The sequence below is a fragment of the Aotus nancymaae genome, unplaced genomic scaffold, assembly GCF_030222135.1.
Source record: "Aotus nancymaae isolate 86718 unplaced genomic scaffold, 86718_ANA_hifiasm-v0.15.2.pri h1tg000079l, whole genome shotgun sequence".
Classification (NCBI taxonomy): Eukaryota; Metazoa; Chordata; class Mammalia; order Primates; family Aotidae; genus Aotus; species Aotus nancymaae.
Genome location: NW_026988494.1, coordinates 7771017 through 7798624, shown reverse-complemented (window position 1 = coordinate 7798624; position 27608 = coordinate 7771017). Strand labels below are relative to the sequence as shown.

Below are 27608 nucleotides of genomic sequence, written 5' to 3'. Positions count from 1 at the left end.
ACTATTTTTTTTTTTTGACTTACTGATGTTAGAAATTTTCTACTGACTTCCTATCATGGTAGAGTTCCCCTTGTTCATTCCCCTACCAATATAATTATGTTTCATCATACTAATAATGTGTTTTTATACATTTTTAATATAATATAATATTGTATTTATATTATTATAACTACACAAATATTATGTACATACTACTAACCCAACTGTGTTCTTATGGCCACCACTACCTTTATTTTTTTCCTGGTGTTAGTGATTCTCTTTGTTTTTCTTCATTTTTAGTGCTCCTTTTCCTAATTTTCTTTTATCCTGTTTCAATCTCTCATTGTTTATTTACTCATTTGGAGCGTGCCTTGACTTTTATCCCCTCCCACCTGGTGACATTTTAATTTTAGTTATCAAATTTTGAATTTCTAAGAATGCTTCTTGTTCTCCTCTTGTTTCTTCTTCCCCACCGACCAAAAAATGTATGATGTTATAGCAAGGACCATAAATTGTATACCAGTATGTTAAGAAACCTTGGTTAATACCTATTGTATCCCAGTAAATTAAAAGATGTTATTGTGCCATCTTCAGTATGGATAAAAGAATATTTTCTTTCAAAAGCATTTGGTTGAGGAAGAGAATGGGACAAATGCTCTTTTTAAAACACATCAATTTTGTAATGAACTCAAATTGCAATTTTTACCTTTATAATGAATGTATTTGATCCAAAATGTTTAAAATCTAGGCTGCTGTCATTTAAATAACAAATTACCTTATTGGTATCATGAAGAGTAAATGTTAGTACTGATTTGGAAAGATATTCTCATTTAGGGGATAAAATAGAAAATAAATGAGGAGAAAGAAAAGTTTTTATTATTTGTTTTCTTTTAAATATTTTAGTATCATGGTGCAGTCACTGGAAAAATTTCACAGTGCCTCAGAGCCTGTTATTTCGGCACAAGAGCAAGAGACTCAGGTAAGTCTTTTGTAAACAGGTAATTAGTTTATGATGGAGTTGTTATGATTCCGTGCATTCTTAAAATTCTGTATTTTGCCAGTATTTTAAAAATTGTTCTTGAGCTAAGAGTCTGAGTTTATATTTCAGTTTGTATTCATTTTAAGGAAAAATGTGGTATCTGAAGCTCTAAAAATAAAGGACTGGATCTTTCTATGTACATTTTTTAAAGTGTTGAGTTGTTTCTTTGTTTTTTGTTCAGACTGTATTATATGGCAAATTGGTAGAAGCTAGGCAGAAACAAGCCAATAAAATGGATGTTCCCCCAGCTATTCTGGCAACAAACAAGATACTGGTGGATATGGCCAAAATGAGGTAAACTATCTTTTGCATGTGTTCTCATTTATTTCCTTCTAACAAAATAGATTTGGAAAATATATCTAAGTTGATAACATGATCATGGCTTCCACTGTCACATCTGGGAGGCGACTCAGATTCCCCCTGCTGTGATCCTTATCTCTTTGCCTAGCTTTAGTACCATGTTTCTTTATGAAGAAAAACCAGCTACATTTTCAGCCATCAGATTCAACATATATAAAATCTAACTCATTATCTACCCACCCTGCATTTTATCCGAATGCCGAAACTTCTCTTTTTGGATTCTTTATTTTTTATTATCATACCTTCAGATTCCTAGTCAGAGGTTCTTAATGCTTAAAACCTCTGATCCGAATTTTCTCTCCTCCAATATAAAACCCCTTCCTCTTCTTCTTCTTTTTTATTTCTCAAGACAGGTCTCACTCTATTGTCCATGCTGGAGTGTAGTGTGATCACTGCCCACTGCAGCCTCGACCTCCCAGGCTCAAGCTATTCTCCCACCTCAGCTTCCTGAGTAGCTGGGACTACAAGACATGCCACCATGCCCAGCTAATTTTTGTATTTTTTGTAGAGACAAAGTTTTGCCATATTGCCCAGACTGGTCTTGAACTTGTAAGCTCAAGCAGTCTTCGTGCCTCAGTCTCCAAAGTGCTAGCACCACAGGTGTGAGCCACTTTGCCTGGCCTCTTGTTACTTAAATAGTTTTCAAACCTTTTGTGAAACAGGTTCCCTGTTGCCTGTCTATACCTTCCTCCTCCTTCCTCATGACATCAAGTTAGTTCTGACTATTTTCCCTGGACCTATTTCAAGGGAAACAGCTTAACTATTAACCCTTTATTCTCTCTCTCTGTTTCATCCAATATATGAGTGCCAAATTAAATCTCCTTTTATCATATCATACTTCTGCTTAAATGGTTTCTTTCTAGCTTAGAATTCAGGGCCCTCCATTTATGAACTTAAACTTACTTTTCCATCTACATCACAGAAGTTGAAATGATTTATCTTACCTGGATTGTTTACCACTTGTTGAAGACCCATTTTCAACTTCCATATATTTATTTACCATGTTCCTTCTCCTTGTAGTTTCCTTGATTCCTTAAAACTCCTTTTAAGAAATTCCTTAAGATCTTGCTGTGTTACTATTTCTTGCTTTATTATCATCAAGACTATAATAAGGTCTTTTATAATCTTATCAGCCAAGTAATTCGCTCTCTTGAATTCATAAAGGATTTTCAGATGAAATCTAAAGATGCTTCTCTGTCACTTAACACACAATTCTATATTTTATTTTTTTTGTAATTAGCAGTAAACATATATTATTATATCTTCTAGATTTTAAACTCCAAATAAAGATATTAGCTCTTCATCACTTTGTGTGTTTCCCATAGCACCTAGCACAATGCCTCATAAACACGAGGTGATCATTACATATTTAGAGGAAATTCCTTCCCAAGAATAGTTGCTTGGTAATTGTATTTGTCTTTTGCTTCCTTTGAAAAAATTGTTTCTGTCACTAAATTGCATCCAATAGATGTTACTTGACTGCAGAATTTTCTAATGATACTACACAGTGCTACATCTGACACTAATTCGTTTGTTAAAAAATAACTATTCTAAGACCATACTTTAATATTCAGAGGAGATATTTAATGAAAAAGAATAATCATTAGATTGGCAGATTTGTAGAAAGAGGGCATTGTATAGTTTCTTGGGTATTGGACACAATAAAAAATACTGAGCTAAAATTCTGAAGGAATTGGCAGATTTACTGTTACAGGTAAATACTTTGTAGAAGACAATAATAAATGAGATTTTCTTCTGAGATTTTCTTAGCCTCTTAGTTGTTTCCAGGTAGAGCCTCATAGTTTTCCTTTTCATGTCTATAAAAATAATAATAAAATCAGTAATAAAGTGAATATATGAGGTGTTAACCTGTTCCTTTATGACAGTGGCCTGTTTACCAGTTAACTGTGTTTTTGTGGTGATGGGGGCAATAGCGTTTTTATTCATAAGTTGATAAAACAACAAATCTTTAAATGGTGGAAAGCAAAGAAAGAAATTATAAAACATGGTTACGGCCGGGCGCGGTGGCTCAAGCCTGTAATCCCAGCACTTTGGGAGGCCGAGGCGGGTGGATCACGAGGTCAAGAGATCGAGACCATCTTGGTCAACATGGTGAAACCCCGTCTCTACTAATACAAAAAATTAGCTGGGCACGGTGGCGCGTGCCTGTAATCCCAGCTACTCAGGAGGCTGAGGCAGGAGAATTGCCTGAACCCAGGAGGCGGAGATTGCGGTGAGCCGAGATCGCGCCATTGCGCTCCAGCCTGAGTATCAAGAGCAAAACTCCGTCTCAAAAATAAATAAATAAATAAATAAATAAAATAAAACATGGTTACTTCTATTATACGTTGTTTTAGTTGTTGGAGAAACTATATATTTATTGAGATCATTATGAAGCTGAACATCAGCTATATTGTTGGAGTGATACTGTTTCAGTGGTTTCTTGACCTTTTTTTGTTGTTGTCTTTAAACACAGACCAACTACGGTTGCAGACGTGAAAAGGATTGATGGTGTTTCTGAAGGCAAAGCTGCCATGTTGGCCCCTCTATTGGAAGTCATCAAACATTTCTGCCAAACAAAGAGTGTTCAGGTAAAATACTGTGGTTTGCAGGAGCTCTTAGAGAATAAGCATTTTTTTGTAGTTATTTCAAAAGTATCCTTCAGAAGCAACATTTTCTCACTTTATTTGCATTTCCAGACTGGACACTTAGAAAATGAATTCAGATTGTTTTTACAATCTGTTGTAAAAACATGTCAGTTATCTACTTTTAAAGATGATACTAAAAAGTAGTTGTCCAGGCTGCTGACGTCTTTCTGTTTCATTGGGAGGTTTTGTTTTTAAATTTGAAACATTATTTTAGGTTGATAAAATATAATTTTACACTCAAATGTGGTAGCTGGAAATTAAAGCTGAAAAGTTATCCTTGCTATGAGTTGGTCAGGAGCTCAGCCAGTTTCTTTTGGTTTAGCGTATTCTCTAATCCCCCCTCCCCTTTCAGCAATGCTGTCTTTTGATAGTAAGTGAATTTCATATTATTCTCTTCAGTTTTAATAGCATTTCCTTCATATCCTTTTATTACTGCTTATCCTGCCATAAGTGACCATTTCCAGAAGTTTGGAATTTTCTCTAAACTCCATGTATTAGACTCAATGGTGTATACTCTGCAGAAGGTGAGGCAGTGGGAGGTAGAGGGGAGACTCCTGGTCTTGGAGTCAGGGAATCAGGACTTTAGTTCTTCCTTACAGTTGTTCACCTGGGGAACCTGCACATGTCCTTTAACTTCCGTGGGTCTCCACCTTCTCAGCTACACCGTGGAAATGACACTTCCTTCCCTCTCCACATCCAGGAAACAACGGATGACATTACAAAAATAAAAGACATGGGATGAGTGTAAAACGCTGGAAGAGTTAAACACATACAAGGCAGTATTAAGGGACTATGTTTTACTTCCAAGAAGCTCCTAGAAGCTTTGGGCAGGCACAGTTGGATCCTACTTTAGAAAAATCTTTCTCTAACTATAAGTAGAAAACCCTTCTGCTTTTTCAATGTAGCATTTCCCTCTTTTGATATAGAATATCTTTGGCAACTTTAAATTTTCCTTTTCATACTCTTATATAAGACATCATGTGAAAATTCTTATTTCTTATTGAGTTTTTGGAAATGAAATTCTAATGTCTTAATGGTTTGATAAAGACTGTCATACCTACCAGCAGTAATTGAGTAAGTTCCCTCGCTTTGGACACTTGACAGTAGTATCTTCTTTTATGAATTAGTGATATTATTTAATAATGAGTGAGTGATCTCTCCCAACTCCCCTTCAGGAGAGGAAACTGAAGTAGGGCAAAAGGTAAATTCATAATAGGTATGAAACCTTTATGAACCTTCTGGATACAGAAGATGACTGCTAATTTCTGTGATTAGAAAGTATATTTGCGTTATTCTGCAAATTGAAACCATTTATTTAAAAAAAATGAATCAACTTTAATGTTTATTAAGCAAGTTTTGTTATTCATGAGTTTCATTAGCCTTGAATATATATATATATATATTTTAAATTTTAAGTAAAATTTCTTGCTGTCACAGTACACATTAAAAATTATAATACGACATGTGTATTAAACACATTAAGATGGCCATTTAGGAAAAATATGCTAAAATACTTGTATATAAATATATTTTTGGAGAATTTATGGAATAAAATAATGATATCATCCATAAATGCACAATTAAAGGGTTTAGGGATATCTAAAATACTGGGCAAAGTTATCTGAAGTAATACTCTTAGGATGGTAGGGCTACAATGTGATTCTAGTAATCGAAAATCTAATCAAATCATAGTCTAGATAAAAGACCATATGAACATATATGGTACAAATATGTACAAATATTATATATGTAAAAAAATCAGGGGTAGGGGCAGGGTAGTTAGAAAATACCTGAAGGTGTTGATGAAATATGATTGGCTATGAATGACAATTGCTGAAACTGGATGATGCACATCTTAGCATTCTCTTGACTTGTGTATATGTTTGATATTTCCCACAATAAACCTTAAAAAAAAAAGATGAGTGGTCAATTATAGAAAGATAGAAATAGAAAAGGCAATATTGGCAAAGCTTACCTAAGCACTATTCAGATAAAAAGACATTTTTCGCTAACTAGATTTGAATATTATAGTTTAATTCGCAAGGAGAATGCCTCAACTTAATCTTTGTTATTAGAGACTACTTAAGGCACTATCAGAAGTTCCCTTATGGCGAGGTATGAGCCCTCATGCCTATAATCCCAGCACTTTGGGAGGCCAAGACGGGCAGATTGCTTGAGGCCAGGAGTTAGAAACCAACCTGGGCAACATAGTGAGACCCCATCTCTACAAAAGCAATTTTTTTTTTTTAAATTAGCCACCCGTGGTGGTACTAGCCTGTAATCCCAGCTATTTGGGATGCTGAGGTAAGAAGATTGCTTGAGCCTGGGGATTTGAGGCTGCAGTGAGCCATGATTGTACCGTAATACTCCAGCCTGGGTGATAGAAAAAAAGTGTCTTTGTTGTATTCCAAACTTGCTAACAACTTTCAGGTGTCCTGGCTTCTATATAGGACAGAACAGCCTGGTTGGGCCAAGTGAAACTGTCCAGTTTTATGCCTCAGAGGTTAATGAATGAATGAATTTGCTTTCTAATATGTATACAGATATATATACACACACATACACATAAAACTAAGTTCAACAGATGGGTATTGCAACTCTGCTGTAACAAGACACATTAGACTTTTGAGATTGTGAGGATGAGTACTGAAATGCCAGCCTAGACCATGGCGATGCCATAGTGGGGTGACTACTCTGAACAGCCAACAATGCTTCCTTAGTAAATACCTATTTTGTCTTGATAGAATTCCTAAAAATTGCAAAATGCAGCTATTCTGAAGCTGTAAAATAGAAACAGAAACATGCAACCCTTGAGACTGTTTTATTAGGTCCACCATATGCTCAGAACATGAAATTTCCACTGCTAGGGTTATTTGATTGACATGGTCTTTTGTGTTGATGTGAGAGTTTAGCTCTGAGATTCTTCCATGTGTAAAATATAATCCCCCGACAGGTTTGGCAAGCACATTTTATTACCTTGGGTCAGATCATTTAAATTCTAACATTAGGCATCATCTATATAGCATGTAAAAAGTAAAACAGAAACATTTATGTTTCTCACCAAGCAGTAAATTAATACTCAACTAATAAATTTCTTGAACTCCCTAATAACAGAGTATGGAAACAAAAAGTAAATTTCTTTCCAAAAGAAAAGCTCATAGACACATTTCCTCATATATGTATACATATATAGTAGACCACATGATAAATACCTTATCAAAATGATACCAATATTATTCATCAAGAGACTAGGCTCTTCTTTAAATTATTAAGTTTGTTACAGGTTTTATTATGACTATAGTATGCTGTTTTAATTTACCTTTTATGTGTAGTTAAAAAAATAGTTGTCTCTTTACCTTTATTCAGCCTCTAAAAAGATTTAATTATTTTTCATTAATCTTGTTTTTCAATTGTTCCCCCCTTTTTTCTTTAAATTTTTTTTTCTCTTAAATTTCTTAAGGAGCCATATTTAAGATTTTATAGAATACTTAGATTTCTAGTTGGGATGTATCGCTTAAAATTAGATATGTAGAGAGAATGTTATATTTCTTTATATTAGTGGCTATAGTACCTAAATTCGAATATTGATTCTGTTTATTCACTCATTCATTTGGTATTCATTTCCAGGGGACTAGGGACTTATTTAAAGACAGAGTGGGTCACATTATAGTTCCTTTTCTCAGTAGTCCTTCTTATTGGTTAAAGACTAGGAAATGTTTGTTATTACAAATATTTTATTAAAAATGTGTGTGATCTAGCCTTATTTTACCTTCTTAAATCAATACGTTAAAAATCCAGCTTCTTTTTGAGCTCCCCATAAAAGAGGGAATTATTTGTTGCTTAGGTTTAACTTGTGTTATTTTTTTCTTAATGGCTAATGGTCATATTTATATTCTATTATACTGATACTACTGATCATTTGTGCTACATTTAAAATTCTGTAGACAGACCTCTTTTCAAGTACAAAACCTCAAGAAGAACAGAAGATGAGTCTGGTAGCAAAAAATAAAATAAGCACACTTTCACAGTCTATGGCCATCACATACTCTTTATTCCAAGAAAAGAAGATGCCTTTGGTAAGTGTTACTTTCAAGTTACAGGGAATTTTTTTAGTTTATTTAAACTTGTGTTTTATCAGCTTTTCAGTATTAAAGCTCAGACTTGGGATCAATTTCTTCCAACCCCACAATAAATCTCATTTTATCTTTAGTTTTAAAAGAGAACGTTGTTTTCTTTTTCTGTTAAGCCTCCCTGTTTAAGTAATAGCAGCAAATTGAGTCTGACCATGAATATCTTCTAGAGGTTGTATTGGGGTACTGATAAACATATTTGTAGCTCAGTGATACTACAACAGCTGTATTTTAAAATGGGACTAATAGTTTAAAAACTATAAATATTCTCAGTGTTAAGAAACAATCTCAAGATACATTAAGAAAAAGGAAGGTGCAAAACTGTGAGAAAAACAAACATACAGATGTATATGTGTGTGCATATGCATTCTTACTTAGTCACATATTCTTGTATGTGTACAAAAAATACATACTGGATTTCTGGAAGCATAGCCAAACAACTGGAAATATGTTTTTAAAAAATTGTGTTTCATTCTATCTCTTCTAGTACTGTTTTGATGCTCTTTGAAAACAATCTAATTATTGTAAAAAATGACTATACATAGGCTGGGTGTGGTGGCTTACACCTGTAATCCCAGCACTTTGGGAGGCCAAGGCAGGCGGAATTCTTGAGGCCAGGGGTTTGAGGCCAGGGGTTTGAGACCAGCTTGGACAACACAGGGAGACCCTGTCTCTACCAAAAATGCAAAAATTAGCCGGGCGTGGTGACACGCGCCTGTAATCTCAGATACTTGGGAGGCTGAGGCTTGGGAATTGCTTAAACTCAGGAGGCGGGGGTTGCAGTGAGCTGAGATTGTGCCACCGCATTCCAGCCTGGACAACAGAGCAAGACTCTATCTCAAAAAAAAAAAAGACCATATGTAATGCTTCTTCATTGATCTAAGATAAATCTTTAAGACTGTTGAGTTTTTTTTGTATATAAAATGGAAAGTAAGTTTTTTTTTTTTTTTTTTTGAGACGGAGATTTTGCTCTTGTTACCCAGGCTGGAGTGCAGTGGCGTGATCTCGGCTCACCGCAACCTCCGCCTCCTGGGTTCAAGCAATTCTCCTGCCTCAGCCTCCCGAGTAGCTGGGACTACAGGCATGCGCCACCATGCCCAGCTAATTTTTGTATTTTTTAGTAGAGACGGGGTTTCACCTTGTTGACCAGGATGGTCTCGATCTCTTGACCTTGTGATCCACCCACCTCAGCCTCCCAAAGTGCTGGGATTATAGGCGTGAGCCACCGCGCCCGGCCCCCGGAAAGTAAGTTTTAATGGAATGGGACAGAATGAAGCTTCCAATTAAGTCTGAGTTCCCATCATTGAGTTGATTTGGAACAAGTGATTGAATTGACATTGAGTTGATTTGGAACAAGTGATATTGGTCCAATGCCTGCTTTTCTGTTGTCTGTGCTTCCATCCACTAGTGCCTATGTTACACACTTTTTGTTCAGGTTTTGTAATTTAAAAATAAATAAGAATAAGCAGTCCATAGCTTATCTTACTGAATAAATGTTCTAATTTGACAATCATGTTTCTTGAAGTTCCTTACAAAGGCCATTGCCCAAGAAACCAAATAATTTTACTATATTATTTTTGAAATAAATCACATAATAAATGGGAATTTTAAGTTCAATTTCTTATGTAAATAATAGCTTACATGTACATATTAAATATGCCTATATATGCCTAATTTGACCATTTATATATAGTAGAAATGAAAACAGTTACTAAGAAAATTTGGCATTGTCTCCAAATTTTCTGAATCAAGTGTATTCTAATGCTCAGCCATAATATGAGGTTTCATGTGTTAGTTTATGTATTCCTGATTAAAGATGTGAAGACTGTTATATCTTCATTTGTGTCTTTTGCTATTATTTGGTTGTATTATATAGTGTAATATGGTGGTTTAATTATCCTTACCTCCCAGGAGTCTGAGAGTGTCTTGCCAGTTAACCACAGAATTAAACATGCTTAGACTAATTAATCAGGAGCAATACTACAATTAGTTGGAGGTAATTTGAAACCTGGTATCGAATAACCCTGATATTATGCACACATGGTGCACACTTTTCTAGTAGACATTTAATGAAAGTAATTTAAAACCTACCTTTGAAGGATGAAAAACATTGCCTTAAATGCTCTGTTTTGTGAAGATGTCAACATTCATGCAAATACAGTCTAAATTCAGACTTTGAAAATGTATTGAAAGAGAGGATCATGAAATAAGAGCTGAGTGACTAAGCTTTCTGAGTGTTTCAAAGAATGTTTTACCTAATAAGTATCTGAAATGTATTTGGAGCCACATTTGTTTAAAGAACTGTATAAATATGTAGCGCTGTTCGTGTGAAGTTCAATAGTAGGAAAATGCTGACAGCCCTTGTGAAACTGTGGTTATTATTATTTTATGAATAGAGCCAATTTCAAACACCTATTAAAGTCTTCTGAGGAACCTTTTATAGAATGCATCTGGAGCCTTGTGTTATCAATAAGCATTTTAGGATTTGTCTTCTTGGAAATTCATGTAACCAGAGCATCATGTGTTACTTCAAGTGTATAGAGTATTGGGTTACAGTTTACTTTGTTTTCAGAGGTTGTGACAACTATTAGACTTACAGAGAATGACTTCTCTGTCACTAATGGCTTTCTAAAGTGAATAATTAGAGAGGGGTGAGGATTGAATAGTAAAGCTGGGTGATTTTGTTTTATTCAATACAGTGTAAGTATAAAAAGTAGAACCTATGGAGAGCTATAATGGGAGTAGTTTTTTTTTAAATTTTTTTTATTGCATTTTAGGTTTTGGGGTACATGTAAAGAACATGCAAGATTGTTGCATAGGTACACACATGGCAGCGTGATTTGCTGCCTTCCTCCAATGGGGGTAGTTTTAAAGGAATTCTGAAAATGAAAATTAAAGATTGAGTTCGTTGTTTATTTCACACTGTGCATTTACTACCTGAATGTTTTGGACATTGTCTTTCCATGAGTGGAGTGGACACTTTTAAAATTCACTGGGTTCTTTTGCTGTTCTTTCTCTAGAAGAGCATAGCTGAGAGCAGGATTCTGCCTCTCATGACAGTTGGCATGCATTTATCCCAAGCGGTGAAAGCTGGCTGCCCCCTCGATTTGGAGCGAGCAGGCCTGACTCCAGAGGTTCAGAAGATTATTGCTGATGTTATCCGAAACCCTCCCATCAACTCAGGTGAGAAGCATGACCTTATTCTGCAGCCTTAATGACCTGATGAAGTAAACAAGCAATCTGCTAATCTTTTTCACTTTTAACAGCATTAATCCTTTATGCTGTTATGAAAACCTTACTTTTGTGATTCTTTTCCTTGTTTTCGGAAAACAGTCTTTCTTCCCATTATCACTCAGAGGAAAATATACTGAGAAATTTTTTTTTGAGACAGAGTCTTGTTCTGTTTCCCAGGCTGGAGTGCAGTGGCATGATCTTGGCTCACTGCAACCTCCACCTCCCGGGTTCAAGTAATTCTCTTGCTTCAGCCTCCTGAGTAACTGGGACTACAGGTGTGCACCACCATGCCCAGCTAATTGTTGTATTTTTTAATAGAGACAGCAAGGTTTTCCATGTTGGCCAGGCTGGTCTCAAACTCCTGACCTCAGATGATCCACCTACCTCGGCCTCCCAAAGTGCTGGGATTACAGATGTGAGCCACTGCACTCGGCCAACATACTGAGAAATTTTTATTTTCCTTTTCAGCTTAAGGCTACAACTTCCCCACCATCCAAAACAGTGCACTTTTATTTTTTTCTAATTTCTACCTCACCACTTGCAAAAACCACATTTTTCTCCACATTCGTTCTTAGTAGCTTCCTGACTCCTAGTTCTTCCCTAAACCCTCTGAGTCCTTGCCATTGGTTTCACTTGAATAGCCTTTCTAATCAACACAGTCACTGGTATCAGTTACTATGACATGGAAGGGACAGACCAAGTTCTATGGGCCCCCATGTAGAAGGACTTCCTGTCACTTTGCTGCAGGACCTCAGCTGTGCTCACAGGGAGCAAGCCCATTTGCTTGCCCTGTAGAAATATTTTAAATTATTACCCTTTTTTTTTTTTAGCAGAAGTAAAGAGGAGGTGCATTAGAGGATTTTCTGTCCTACATGTGTAAATACAAACTTGGGGTCTTATAACTCAATAACTCTGATACATTTCGTTAGACTGTTAGGATAGAGTAGTGGCCATACCAAAAGCCTCATCTCCAAAGCTGCGGTGCAGATAATTACTTTTTACCTCAACGTCTTTCCCACTTGTGAACAATTCCCCCCAAGAATCTGGAAGATAACTCTCTGAAAGCACAGTCAATACTGTACTTAAATGGATCTGAACAAAAATAAGTCAATTAGAAGACAGGATTATTTCTAGGCTTGAGCATGACTTGACTGAAGGTCCAAAGAACAAACACTTCTTCACTTCCGTTGATCACGGTAGAAGCACAGGGAAAGGAGAGACACGGAGGCAAGTTGGGGTAGTGGTCATCTAAGTTCCAGGGATTCAGGAGAGTGGCCAGGGGACTCCAAGTAGAGTAAATAAATAACCTATTTATAAGGTATGTCAATATGACATGTTTGAAATAGAAAACCAAATACTACATGTTCGTTCTTACAAGCGGAAGCTAAAGTTGGTGCACTTGGATATAAAAATGAGAACAGGCCAGGTGTGGTGGCTTATGTCTGAAATCCCAGCACTTTGGGAGACCTAGATGGAAGGATTGCTTGAGCTCAGGAGGTCAAGACCAGTCTGAGCAACATAGTGTGATCCCCCCAATCTCTACAAAACAAGAAAATTAGCCAGACGTGGTGGCGTGTACCTTTAGTCCCAGCTACCTGGGAGGCTGAAGCGGGAGGAAAGCTTAAGCTCAGGAGTTGGAGGATAAAATGAGCCGTGATCATGCCACTACACTCCATCCTGAGTAACAGAGTGAGATCCTGTCTCAAAAAGAAAAAGAGGAAGAAGAAAAAGGAAAAATAGACACTGGGACTACTGAGGGGAGGGAAGTAATAATGGTTGAGAAACTACATATTGGGTACTATGCTCACTACCTGGGTGATGGGATCAATTATACCTCAGACTTCAGCATCCTGTAATATACTTATGTAACAAACCTGCCCCTGTACTACCTCAATCTAAAATAAAAGTTATAATTAAAAATAATAAAATCAGAAAATAAAAATCTGAGGTAGAAAATTAAAAGACCAAAGCTATCCCATAAGCACAATAAATCTCTCCCCCGAAAAATTAGATATATAAAAAAAGATATTATGCCAGGCATAGTGACTCATCTGTTATCCTAGCACTTTGTGAGGCTGAGACAGGCAGTTGACTTGAGGTCAGGAGTTCAAGACCAGCCTGGCCAACATGGTGAAACCTCGTCTCTACTAAAAATACAAAAATTAGCCAGGAGTGGTGGCACATGCCTGTAATCCCAGCTACTTGGAGGATGAGGCAGGAGAATTGCTTGAACCAGGGAGGCAGAGGTTGCAGTGAGCCGAGATCATGTCACTGTACTCCAGCCTGGGTGACAGAGCGAGACTCCATCTTAAAAAAAAAAAAAAAAGACATTGAACCCTGACGAGTTTAGTTTGTGCAGGAATACTAAAATGACTCAAGATTGGAAAAAATCTTTAAATGTTAATTAACACAATAAGGATAAAAGGAGAAAAATTACCCAATGTCATTTGAGCAACAAGAAGAAATAACAGGCATTAAAAATTGGGAAAAAATTATATTTGAGGAATACTTCAAATAATGAATTCTGCTTCTGTATTACTTCCTAGCTTTCTGATGATAACCTCCTGTGCAGATCTGTATGTAAGGAATGCATGTAGTCATGCTAATTTGAGTATTTATCTGTGTGATACATACAAATTAATGATGTAAGTTATTAAGTTAGCATTTGGTGAACCTGGTTAATACTGATTTCCTAAGATTAAGTTAGATTTCTAAATTTGAAAACCTAAGGGCCAAATCCTGAACTGAGCTGTAAAACATCCAAGGTAGGGTAGAGAGGCATGTTAACAGAAAGCTGGCCACCTCTCCTAGTCACCTAATCTTCCTAACTTCAGAAATTAAGGCAGAGGGAGGAAAATAGTAATTACTCTGTAGGATTAGATTTATGGTTGTCAAAACCTCTGTTTCTCCAGTGCAGAATGAGATAGCATTTTAGAGAAAGCCAAAAAGACTCAAATGTCTTCTTGATGCTCACAGTCAGGAATTTTTTTTCCTTTAGAAATGTATTGTCTCTCAGGACTTAAAGCAGTTTGCATCTTTTGATGAGATGTCGAGTACTAGGCAGTATTCTCTGAAAGAATTTGTGCAGGCCAGGCGTGGTGGCTCATGCCTGTAATCCCAGCACTTTGGGAGGGCGAGGCAGACAGGTCACCTGAGGTCAGGAGTTTGAGACCAGCCTAGCCAACGTGGTGAAATCCCATCTCTACTAAAAATACAAAAATTAGCTGGGCTTGGTGGTGCTTGCCTGTAATCCCAGCTGCTTGGAAGGCTGAGGCAGGAGAATCGCTTGCAAAAACCACCCCCCACAGGAAGGTGGAGATTGCAGTGAGCTGAGATCACGCCATTGTACTCCAGTCTGGACAACAAACAGACTGAGACTCCATCTCAAACAAACAAAAAAAAGAATTTGTGCAGTTCCCCCCCTTTTTTTCTATGGACATTTTTGCTGTCATTTAGCTGCCTTCTTTATATCCTGAAACTTACAGGTAGTGTTGGTCTAGTCAGTAAGAGCATAGGCTTTGGCAATAGACAGATCTGTATTTAGACCTTGGCTCTAGCATTTCATTGCTCTGTGACCTCCATCAAGTGACCCAATTTTCCTAAGCCTCAGTTTTCTCATCTCTAAGACAGGGAGAGTTAATATTGCCTCTCTTATAGAATTGTGAGAAATACAGTCATGCGTCACTTAATGATGGGGATGAATTCGGAGAAATGTGTCATTAGGTGATTTCGTGTTGTGGGAACCTCACAGAATGAACTTAAACAAACCTAGATGGTGTAGCCTACTACACACCTAGGCTATAAAGCATAGCCCGTTGCTCCTGGCTTCAAACCTGTACAGCGTGTGACGTTACTGAATATTGTAGGCAATTATAACACAGTGGTAAATATTTGTGTATGTAAACGTAGTGAAACATAGAAAAGGCACAGCAAAAATACAGTGTAAAAGATTAAAAAAAAAGGGGGGGGGCCTGGGCACGGTGGCTCACGCCACCAGTAATCCCAGCACTTTGGGAGGCCAAGGCAGGCCGATCACCTGAGGTCAGGAGTTTGAGACCAGCCTGGCCAACATGGTGAAATCCCGTTTCTACTTAAAATATAAAAATTAGCCCGGTGTGGTGGTGTGCCCCTGTAATCCCAGCTACTCGGGAGGCTGAGGCAGGAGAATTGCTTGAACCCAGGAGGCAGAGGTTGCTGTGAGCGGAGATCGCTCCATTGTACTCCAGCCTGGGAGACAGAGCAAGACTGTCTCAAAAACAAAAACAAAAACAAAAAAAGATAAAAAAGGGTACACCTGTACAGGGCACTTACCACGAATGGAGCTTGCACCCTGAGATTTGCTGTGGGTGAGTCAGTGAGTGAGTGGTGAGTGAATTTGAGGACTGAGGATTTTGTGTACTGCTGTGGACTTTATCAACACTGCATTTAGGCTACACTAACTCTAGTGGTATGAATTTACCTATTTAACGAACCTGCATATGTACCCTTGAGACTAAAATAAGAGTCTGAAAATTTTTTTCTCTCACCACTAATAGCTTACCCTTACCTTACTGTAATGTTTTTAATTAAATTTTTTTTACTCTTTTGTAATAACACTTAGCTTAAAATACATATTGTACTGCTGTACAAATATATTTTCTATATATCGTTCTATAAGCTTTCTGTTTTTAATTTTGTTAAATGTTTTTACTTTATACATTTTGTTGTTGTTATTAAAAACTAAGACACAAACCCACACATTAGCCAAGACCTATGTGGGATCAGGATCATCAGTGTCACTGTCTTCCACCTGCAATCTTGTCCCACCAGAAGGTCTTCAGGGGCAGTAACATGCATGAGGCTGTCATCTACTATGATAGCAATGCCTTCTTCTGGACACCTCCATAAGGGCCTGCCTGTTTTACAGTGAGCTTTTAAAATACAATGATAAAATGTATAGTATAGCAAACACAAAAACATAGTAACAGCATTTATTATCATTATCAGGTTTATGTACTATACATAATTGTATGTGCTAGACTTCTATACCTGTCAGCAGAGTAGGTTTGTACACCATCACCACCACAAACACATGGGTGATGCTTTGCATTGTGATGTTATGATGACTGTGATGTCACTAGGTGATAGGTATTTTTCAGCTCCATGATAATGTAATGTATACTTGTTCCTGTTTGCTGCCCGTTGTTGACTGAAACATCATTATGCATGACTGTAAATTAGATACTGTTCAGAAAGCTCTGGCACACTGGTAATATGTGGTGGTGGTGAATATGATGATGATGATGATGACTGAAGACATAGATGGTAAAATTTTGTGGTATCTTAACATACCCTCTAAATATGATTATTTTTGTAGTCTGTCATTTTTAATAGGCATTTTAGAATATATGAATTTAATGTGTACATAAGAAAGAAGGTTTCCTATTTTATAGAAACATGCAGTTTATATAATGATGTGTGTGTGTGTGTGTGCGCGCGCGCGCACGCGCGCATTCACACTAAAGAATTCTTGGGCATATATTCTTGATGTCCTAAATGGATGTTCTAACATCAGTTCATTATGAGCAGGGTCAAATGGTAAAGGAAAATTTCATATTATTCAGTCTATATTGACAACATCTGTTTTATTTGCCTATGGTAAAGAATTTAAGTGCTGTTAATTTGCTTTCTAAATCATATAGGCACAAAGTTACAGAACTTTAGATTAGGAAATGAAATTGGAAATGATTACACTTTCCCTTTACTATTCCCACCCTGTTTTGGAGATAAGGAATGTGAGACCTAGAGAGTTATAAAACTGTTTTAATATCATGTCTAAGATTAATGACTGAGCAAGTTTCTCTTTTTACTAGTGTTAAAGTTGTAATGCCAATTAACTTGAAAGAAATATGCAGTTTCTAATCCTGATATAGGATATGGATATATAAACTCTAACTTGATGAGTGAAACAAATTAACTTACTTATAATCAGTTTCATATCTTTATGTATTGAGTGCCTTTGAATACCCCTTACCATATCTAGTACCTTCTACATTCTGAGATTTGCAATTTTAATTTCTAATGTTAGATAACTTTTAAAAGTAAGAAATATTAAAATCAAGCAGAATATAATGAAAAATTCTTAAGATATACTTATTAAAAACGTATTTCATTGTCCTGTTAATACGCTGTATGCAGTTGCACATATAATATGAAAACGTATATTTTTGAAGCCTACTTTTAAATCCAAAATAGAGGAGGTTAAGAAGGTTGTGATAACCATGAGCTTTTTTTTTTTTTTTTTTTGAGACAAGGTTTCACTCTGTTGCCCAGGCTGGAGGGCAGTGGCACAATCATAGCTCACTGCAACCTTGAACTCTTGGTCTCAAGCAGTCCTTCCACTTCAGCCTCTCAAGTAGCTGGGACCATATCTGGCTAATTTTTAAATATTTTTGTAGAGATGGGGTCTCACTACATTGCCCAGGCTAGTCTTGAACTCTTAGCCTCAAGTGATCCTCCCACCTCAGCCTCCCTAAGTGCCAGGATTACAGGTGTGAGCCACTGAGCCCGGCCCTCTTTTATTTCTTTTGATAGTACACTTATAATCACCAAACTATCATTTATCGATGTGAGATTGTGCTTTTGGATTCTTATTTTTCCTTTATAAAATACTCTTTGTTCTCTTACTGGAGAAAACATTGTTGGATTATAAATGATAATAACAAGGAATGAGGATATACATACCATAATAACAATTCAGATATGTTATTTTCATGTTTTATTTAACTGTAGCCATGCCACATAATTTAGTGTTATAAAAAACAAGTTTGATTGAAATCTGAACTTTGTACAATCCTGAATTGAGAAGTTTCCTCTATTTTATTACGACACAATCTTTACCTAAAAATAGAGTAATTATGAATTGAGAAAATGTAGCTATTATTTTCGTAGTCTTATTTGTTAAGTAGGTTTTGTCTGGAAAACTATATTTAAAGGAGCTTTGTACCTTTGTATTCTTTTAGTTTCTCCTTGTTTATGTAATTTTAAACTCTGTGTATGGATTTGGGATTCTAACTATGCTTAATAATAAATGAAGGCATTGAATAAGGTACCTAGATAGCATTTTGATGAATTTTATTCTCCCATTCTTTATGTGCATGCAACTGGAAAATTAAAGAGTGGCTTCCAAGGGGTCTACTAGGAGAGTAAGGGTAATATGATCCCTTTTAAAACACTGAAGGCATGTAGCCAGTGTTGTCATTAATTCTCCAGTAGATGTTTTCAGCACTTATTTACATGGGAAGTTAGAGCAGAATAAGATGCACCTGTTAAAGCTGAATGCCACTTATTTGCATATATATAAAATACAGGATGAATTTACAGAGAAATATAAAGGGTATTTATAGAAATGTATTAGGAACATGTATGAATTTTTAAATTATATCTAGAAATTATATTAACTTTATACATTTAAATTTAAATCATTAATAGTAGTTTAACACCATAAGCAGATGTTTATGTATCATAATTTTATGAAAAGGACATTCTAATTTTAGAAATAAAGTGATTCAAAAGAGAATAAAATGTCTTATTTTTTCTTTTACAATTAATTTGTTTAGCCCATGGCATGATAATAGCTCAAGCTTGTGTTTTTTTCCCTAAATTGGTTTGTAAATATTACATTTATAGTATGAAGAAATTAATCGTACATAGTTTATTTTTTTCTAATTTCTAAATACCTGCAGAAGAAAATGAATTTAATGCATTGTAGTTGTATTACTTGGTTTCAAGTGTGGGAAAATTTATATGGTCTTCCTAAAACAGCACTATCAGTAGAAATATAATGTGAGCTACGTATGCAATTTAAAATTTTCTAGTAGCCACATTTAAAAAAGGAAACGTCTTTTCAGGTTGTCATTTGAAAAATACTTGGTTTCTGATCACTAATTTGAATTGGGTGTCAAATGTTTGATATGTTTTGTAAATTGGGTGAAGATGAATGAGTAGGTTCTAAACTACTTGGGTTTACCACCCTCTGGAGCATTGCAGAAGAATGTGATGTTGGAAGGAAGCACTGAAACATAATTATTGGCTTGCCTATAGGAGAGTGCTACATAATTTTAGAAGGTGTCAAGAAATTGACACAGTCTGAATTAGTTCTGTTGAGTTGCGAAAAACATAAAGTTTCTTGATTCTGAAAATAAGAAATATGTTCCCAGAAATCTCTTCTAGTTAATATGTATTTAAAATAATTGATATCTCTTGTTATTACAATAATAGCCTTTGAAATAATCCTTTTTATTAGAGTCTTATTTACAAGTGCGATTAGCTTCTACTTAAAGAATAAATTATTTTTATACTTGATCTTAGGCAGAAGGCCAAGAAGTGATGAGAATAAGTTATTTTAAGAGCAAACTAATTATAATCGATATTTGGAATTGGAAGCACAATTTCCTTTAGAACAATTCTGTGAATGGTGGTTTTGATTCTCAGGGGAGCCCACAAAAGACAGTTTGAAACACAATTTACGCAGTGTCAATAGTACTGACCTGACTTTGGATCTTGGAGGCAGGGGCTTCAGGTGATACCCAAGGGAAGTTTTTACTCCATTTCCATTCCATGGGGCTATAGGCATTTGAAAGAGGAAACTTTTCTTTGGCAACCTTCATCCTCCCTTTCTACAAAATATTTCACTGTTTCTAGCTCATAGGTTTTCTAAAATGTTCTCTATAACTTATCTTGAAATGGAGTTTTTTATCTTTTACAGATATGCGTAAAATTAACCAAATCAGAATGCTAGTTCCTGAAAACATTGACACGTACCTTATCCACATGGCGATTGAGATACTTAAACATGGTCCTGACAGCGGACTTCAACCTTCGTGTGATTCCAACCTAAGGAGATGTTTTCCCAGCTCTGAAGAGATCTGTTCAACTTCTAAGAGAAGCAAGGAAGAAGTAGGCATCAATACCAAGGTGTTAATTATATATAGAATTTTCTTACAGTGTCAGTTTGTTCAGTTTCCATATCCTAGTACTAGAATGCTACATTTTTTGAACTGTTATAAATTCTGATATGATTACATTCTCTATGTGCTACATTTCCTTTGCTTTTCATAAGTATGATCTGAGAAGTGATAAAAAGACAGTAAAAGGGGGGTTTAGTCCATCTGTTTAGCTTATTTTGTAGAATGTCAGCTTAAATTTTACCTGTACCTCATATTGACTGTATACCCTGGAAAATCTTTTTTTGGGAGGTATGGTTAATGGATTTAAGCATGTGGCAATTTATGTAGTTAATGAAAGTGAAAACAAATTATATTATAAATACCTCCCAGACTGGTTGACTATCATTCCGTCGTTCATCATGCTGTGTTCTGAAGTACAAGGGTTATTGTTGCTCGTGGCTCTGAGCATATCCTAGTGCTTTTGCATGATGAGAGAAAGATGACAAATGTACTATTTTGTTAGATGGTATGTTTTATTAAAATCAAATGCTTCATAAATAATTACTCTATGTATGGCGTGAGAGAAATAAATAGCAATCAGAGAATATTATTTAGTAATACGACCCTATTAAATGTTACATAAATTTGAAAATTTGACCTTTAGTATTTTCCAGTTCTAAAATTACATGACTCCATTACAAATGTTTTTGAAATGATTAAAAATTTGTTTTAGTTCTTAGTTGGTAAATAGAGTGTGGTAGTAGGTGGTGGTGATTATTTATATTAGAGTATTAGGAATTTCACTTTAGTTCTAAGGTAATCTTTGTAGGATGTCCACCAGCTACACTCCTACCTTTTTCAAATGCTTAAAAATAAGGGGAATTGGTCTTTTAAAATTCTGTATTTCAGTTAGGTCTTTATATAGTCATGTCCTAGATAATCTAATGAAATTTAATTAGTTGGAATTCTTTATATTGTTTATAACTGACCTAGCTATAAGATGAACATTAAAGAAAATATATTTGGGGTGGGATTAATGAAATTTAGCTTCTAATACCAGCCTTTCATTTCTATAATGTATACCAGATGCCTAAGACCCTCTTATTTTTTCCCAACTTCAACCTGTCAATATAGGAAAATGTGTAACATTATTTTCCCTTAATACTGAAGCACATTTGTAGTAAAATATTATTTTAACTATGTATTACAATTTTTGCTTTTTCCCTATTTCAGTAACATTAGGTGCCAACAAGAGAATGGGGGGAATTTGGGGGGGGGGGGTTGGGTGGGAAGAAATCTGACAAAGTTTACTGGATTCTGAAAGGTATACCTAATTTGGCCTTTTTCTCCTATTTAGGGGAACAAAGGTATTGGGTCTGGAAAGTAGATAAGAAGTGAGTGAGTCATCCAAAGCACTTTGTCTTCATTGACCTTCTTGTATGAAAAGCTGGTTTCTGTGGAGTGTTGGAGACCTAGTTTCAGAATTTGTCATATGTTAACATTCATCTTCTCTACTGACCTGATTTATATGCCTTAGTCTGTTTCATTTTAGAATTATGAGGTTTCTGACAAAGGATAAAGTCATTAGAACAATTTTTTTTAATTAGTTGACACATTGTTATGTTTACATCTCTTGTGTTTGCTATTAAGATAGAAGCTCAATCATGTCTTTGTTTAACAGCGAAAGGTGATGTCTTGGCATTGATAATTCTGATTCAATATCTGTAGGTACATGGTGGACTCTTTATGTAGTATTTGTTCATTTCTGCAAAGTTTTCTTAAATGATAGTTTTTTAAAAATTTTATTTCTATACAGTTTTTTAAAATCATACTTTTTAGTATTTTGTTCTGTTGCTTCGTATTTCTTCTTCAGGAACTCCTGCTATACATGTATGTTGGATCTTCTTTACTTAGCTTCAGTATTTGTCACTTTTCATTAATTCTTTTTACTTCTTCATTTCTCTTTAATTTAAATTTTTCTCTTCTTTTTCACTTCTATTTCTCTTTTAATGTAATCAGTTGTATTTATTTCTGTATTCCACATAGCTTAGTATTCACTTATTTTTTAATTATTTTTAACACATTTTTTAGATTTAAACATTCTTTTTTTTGTTTATATATACTTATTTTATTTTAACCAAAGGAGCAACCCTATTAACTGAAGACTTATATAATTTTTTCCTTTTATTTCTGATTCTTTTCCTCATTTTTCCCCTTCAGTTTTGAATTTCTCTAATTTTGATTTGTGATGTCCTTTTGTGTTTTGGATAATTTTTCTAATGTTTTCCAGTTCATTTTGAAAGGCTACAGTTTTATTTTGTATCTAAGCAAGTCTTTCTGGTATCGAAGATTTGACCTTGATACTTCTGCTCATTTTCATATGAAATTAGTTTTTCTGTACTTTCAAAAGAAGGCCAATTTGACATCTGTCTCTAATGTTTTTGTGTAATGTCTATACTGTGGAAACTTGGTTTATGACATCTACTCTGCCATTTTTATCTGGGCTTTCTCTTCTCTTTGTCTCTGTTGTACCTGTCCTGCTTGGTTTTGATTTAGCCCCAGTGGTTTCTCCTGAATGTGGAGCCTTCTGGAAGGCAGCCTTGGCTGGTCCCAGGGTTCAGAGTAGTCATCTGCTCTCTTCACCTAAGAGACCACTGTGGATTCCTTGTACTCACTTCTATTGGCTTAGACAAAAGCCCTCCCATTTTCAGATGCTATTATCAGATTAATTTCTCATTAATCCGTCTTTCCAGTGTATGCCTGAGGGCTATCCTGGGGTTCTCCTGTTCTCAGACACCTCCCTGCTTGCCTCTGCTTTCTTGTGTACAGTTGCCAGTACCGTGCAGGTCTTAATGGGTGTGGGTGGTGTGCCCCTACATGCTTATAATTTGGGTTTCCCAAGGATACCTTTACACTTGGTTTTATTGTAAATATCCACAATGGACTTTGGGTTTTGCTATCTAGTTCTGTCTTAATTCTGGAGTTCAGAAAGGTTAAAAAGCTTTGCTGCTGCTGCTCCTGCCACCGTCTTCCCAGTACTCTCTCCTCCTATGTCATTTTTTTCTTCTTATTTTTCTTGACTGTATAAGAGATAATGTATGACATTTCCTGCTCGGCCACTGAGTTTAATTATAAATTAAAATACACAGTATTATACACAAATTGTTTTGTAGAAGATTTATTTACAGATTCATATTCACAGGTAAAACTGGTTTATGAAAATAGTTTTCATGACAAATGTATCAGGCGTGGTAACTATATGGATTCACCTTGGTTATAAATGAAATTAAATGTGAAAGTAACTTCCTATTTCTCTATTTGCTTACATCTGTGTGTGCACATATAATCAGTACAAGAGTTGATGTTTCCTATTCGTAACTTAATGGTAATAGTTTGGTAACAGAGTTGGAAGTATTAAAAAGATGTAAAGAGCACCTTAAAGTTTTGTTTTGATTGCTGGGAATTTTAGTCCTCTACTGATGAAGGAAATAGACACTGGAAGGCATTGTTTCTATTAAGTGACTTAGATCTCATACTGAGGACCTCTTCAAATACTTACTGTTGACACTCAAAAGATACACTCAGTGTAAGTAAGCATTTCCCCCCTTTTCTCAATGAAATAAGATCATTATTATAATTACATTATAAACACTGATGATCACATATATAGAAATATAGAAGACTTGAAATGATATTAGGTACTGGTTAATGAGTGTGAAGAAGAAATCAGAATGTGTTTTGATATTTTATATTTATTCTTATTTAATTCCAAATAATTCAGTGATGTTATGTACTATTATTTCCACTTCTCTGAGAAGACATTGAAGCTTAACTAACATGCATAATGTCATAAATTTAGCAAGTGGCTCAATTACAGTTCAAACCTAGTTCTGCCTGGTTTCAAGTCTATGCTGCTCTTTGGTACTAGGCTACAACACGACTTAGGGTTTCTTCCTTTGTTCTACTGCTGTTCAGATGTCCTCCTCTTTTGGCAGAGTGGGAGAAAATTTTTGCAATCTATTTATCTGACAAAGGTCCAATATCCGGAATCTACAATGAACATAAACAAATTTACAAGAAAGCTGGGCACAGTGACTCACGCCTGTAATCCCAGCACTTTGGGAGGCCGAGGCAGGCGGATCACGAGGTCAGGAGATTGAGACCATCCTGGCTAACACAGTGAAACCCCATCTCTACTAAAAATACAAAAAATTAGCCAGGCATGGTGGCATGCACCTATAGTCCCAGCTATTCGGGAGGCTGAGGCAGAAGAATAGCTTGAACCTAGGAGGCCGAGGTTGCATTGAGCCAAGATGGTGCTACTGCACTCCAGCCTGGGTGACAGAGCAAGACTCCATCTCTAAAAAAAAAAAAAAAGAAAATTACAAGAAAAAAAACATTAAAAAGTGGACAAAGGACTTCAAAAGAAGACATTTATGTACCAACAAACACATGAAGAAAAGCTCAACATCACTGATAGAAAAATGCAAAATGCCTTTTCCGTATGCCACCTTATATTCCCAATATTTATTATTTCTAAGTCATAGTATCTTACAATGTATATAAGCCTCATCCATTCTTTTGGTTTTCTCTTCTCTCCTTGCAGGTGGGTACCTAAGAACAAAGTTGCAATCTTAGCCAGTTTTTTCTTTAGCTTTTGCTGATGTGTAAAAAGCCGTTTTCTCTAACGTGGATTTCTTAAGCTGGAACAGCTAAGTTTTTACCTTTTTAAAATAATGAAGTTTCAGAGTCTTCTGCCAAGGATCTTTTGCTGTTTTCCTACTGTTAAATATTTCAAAACCTTTTTTAAACATAGAAAATATAATCAAACATAGCAAGCAGCTGATGAACAATATCTAGATGGTTTTCATTCTTGAAATACAATAAACAGTATTTTTGTATTTTAGGCTAACAGACACTTTGTACCTTAGATAAGGCCAACCTTACCGTAAAATCCCTTAATTACTTCTATTAATAATAACCAGATTAACTCTGTGGATTCCAGGGTGTACTCATGATGGAGTGGTTTCTCTATCATGTTATCCTGAGGATCTAGTACTCTGAGATAACACAAATGTGTGCCACTTTAGTTTGATGAAACACTTATCTACTTAAAGTTATTTCATTTTTTTTCATGTGCAGATGGTATAGTACCCAAACATTGCCTTTGTATTCTTTTGTTTTTCGAGACAGGGTCTTATTCTGTTGCCCAGGCTGGAGTGCAGTGGTGTGATTATAGCTCACTGCAGCCCTGACCTCCTGGGCTCCAGTGATCCTCCTCCCTCAGCCTCCCAAAGTGTTGGGATTGCAGGCATGAGCCACCTCACCTAGCCTTAAATTATTTTTTTTCAAGAATGTTTAACATGAAGTTTAGAGGCTTTTTGGCATGTGAGCTGCTAAAATGTGTGTGCAAGTGTTGTGCATGTTTATGTTTCTCTGGGAAGTGGATCTGTAGTGATTCTCAGATGAGTCTGTGAGATAAGAAACTTTTATTTTTTCCATTTATTTAGCAAATGTTTGTTAAGTGTATTATGCCTTGGGCACTCTACATGGTGTTGATTGGTCCAGTCTGTTTATCTACCATTGTAGATGTTAGAAGCTATATTCTTTTTCACATTTCTAATATAACTTTGTGTGTGTATACATGCCCAGGCATGTTCCTTCCTCAGAACATTAAATTCACCATTTTGGTCAACTCAAAGCAAGTACATCATGGGACATAGATCTGAAATAATGTCCACTTTTTTACTTCCTGAACCGGGTGTCTTGAGTGTCTAAGACTATATGATAAGATGGCAAGTAATTGCCTGAAGAAATGATATAGTGATTTTGTCTCTCTTATATATATATTTACTTTTTGATCCAGAAATAAATTCTATAGATACCACTGTTTTGTTTGGATAGGGGAGAAAAGATGGGTGCGTATATTCAGGAACCTGTGTTGCTTTTTTGCAACTTAATACCCCTTCTCAGTAGTACAAAGATTTCTTTTTCTTTCTATTTCCTATAGACTTCATCTGCAGAGAGAAAGAGAAAATTACCTGCATGGTTTGCCGGAGAAAGTGATACCAGCAAAAAATTAATGGCCAAAACAAAAAACAGAGGTCTTTTTAGTTAAGCTGCCAGTTACCGAAACAATTATGTATCTTGCTGTATTATAAGAGGAGAGCATATTTACTTCTGAAGAGTAAGGAATCGTATTTTGGCTTACAAATGATTCGAATCACAAAATAAAACTCACCTGTTCATTGAAAAACTAATCAGCCTTCCACAATTCACGTAAAGTTTCTGGGTCTTCTGGGCACCTATGTGAGTACATCACCTAAAAGAATATTAAATTAGACTTCCTGTAAGATTGTTTTAAGAAACTGTTACTGTCCTATTTTCTAATCTCTTTATTAAAACAACGTATTTGGAAAATGTTATGTGCTGTGATTTGATATAGATAACAGATTAGTAGTTACATGGTAATCACGTGATATAAAATATTCATATATTTCCAAAATTCTGTTTTGTAAATGTAAGAAAGCTTAGTTATTTTACAAATTGTCTTTACTATCTTTTGAAGAAGCTCTTATACACATTATAAAGTGGTATTAGTTGACCAGGTCAATGAAAATGAAACCACATTTTGGGTGCCATTAAATAGGGAAAAAGAATGTAAAAAATGTAAAATGGATACCAGTTGCACTAGGCAACTGTACATTTCTATGTATGTCTATTATTTTTCAAATAATAAACATGCTTTTCATATTGAATATTATATTTTTTTTAACTTTTATTAATTACTTTGAGTACTGTGTTTTTCAAGGATGTCAGAATTTGATTCTAATCTTTCTTATGTAGCACGTGTGACTTAATTTAAAACCTATACTGTGACAGAGTTGGATAAACGATGGTTTATATAACTTTAAGCATTTCACCATACATTTCAAAGCCTTTGTTTGGCTGTTTTGTAAATAAAAATAACTGTTGTTAAGAAACAAATATATCTTTATCATAAAAGGACTAGAAAATCCAGGGAAGTGAGAAAAATGGGAAAAAAAAACATGCATAGTTTTACTAGTAGCTAATTACTCAACCCCTTTTGTGTATCCTGCCAGACTTTTTAATATTCATTTGTTTTTAGGTAAAATATAAAAGTCTTGTATATTCCCGTTTTTCTGCATTCCATTATCAGAAGGTAGTAGTGCCTGTTAAACATGTGATATGTAGTTCTCCAGCCATGTCTACTGCATTTCCATGAGTTTGCATGTGCATCTGCAATACCCTATGAATATCCTGTGTGTTG

At 35.5% G+C, this 27608-nt stretch overlaps 1 protein-coding gene across 4 annotated transcripts in view; it reads left to right on the top strand.

The window, feature by feature from the left end:
- The window catches only part of WRN (WRN RecQ like helicase), a 149333-nt gene extending 122258 nt beyond the window's left edge, over positions 1 to 27075 (top strand). For 3 of the 4 annotated variants that reach the window (XM_064368775.1, XM_064368776.1, XM_064368778.1), the window contains 7 exons: positions 883 to 958; positions 1200 to 1312; positions 3855 to 3969; positions 7971 to 8102; positions 11177 to 11339; positions 20137 to 20345; positions 26328 to 27075. In XM_064368775.1, the coding sequence (XP_064224845.1) occupies positions 883 to 958; positions 1200 to 1312; positions 3855 to 3969; positions 7971 to 8102; positions 11177 to 11339; positions 20137 to 20345; positions 26328 to 26435 (916 nt within the window). In that variant the 3' untranslated portion in view covers positions 26436 to 27075. The remainder of the gene's footprint in view (positions 1 to 882; positions 959 to 1199; positions 1313 to 3854; positions 3970 to 7970; positions 8103 to 11176; positions 11340 to 20136; positions 20346 to 26327) is intronic. The other variant, XM_064368777.1, reaches the window with a different exon arrangement.
- The last annotated feature ends 533 nt before the right edge of the window (positions 27076 to 27608 follow it).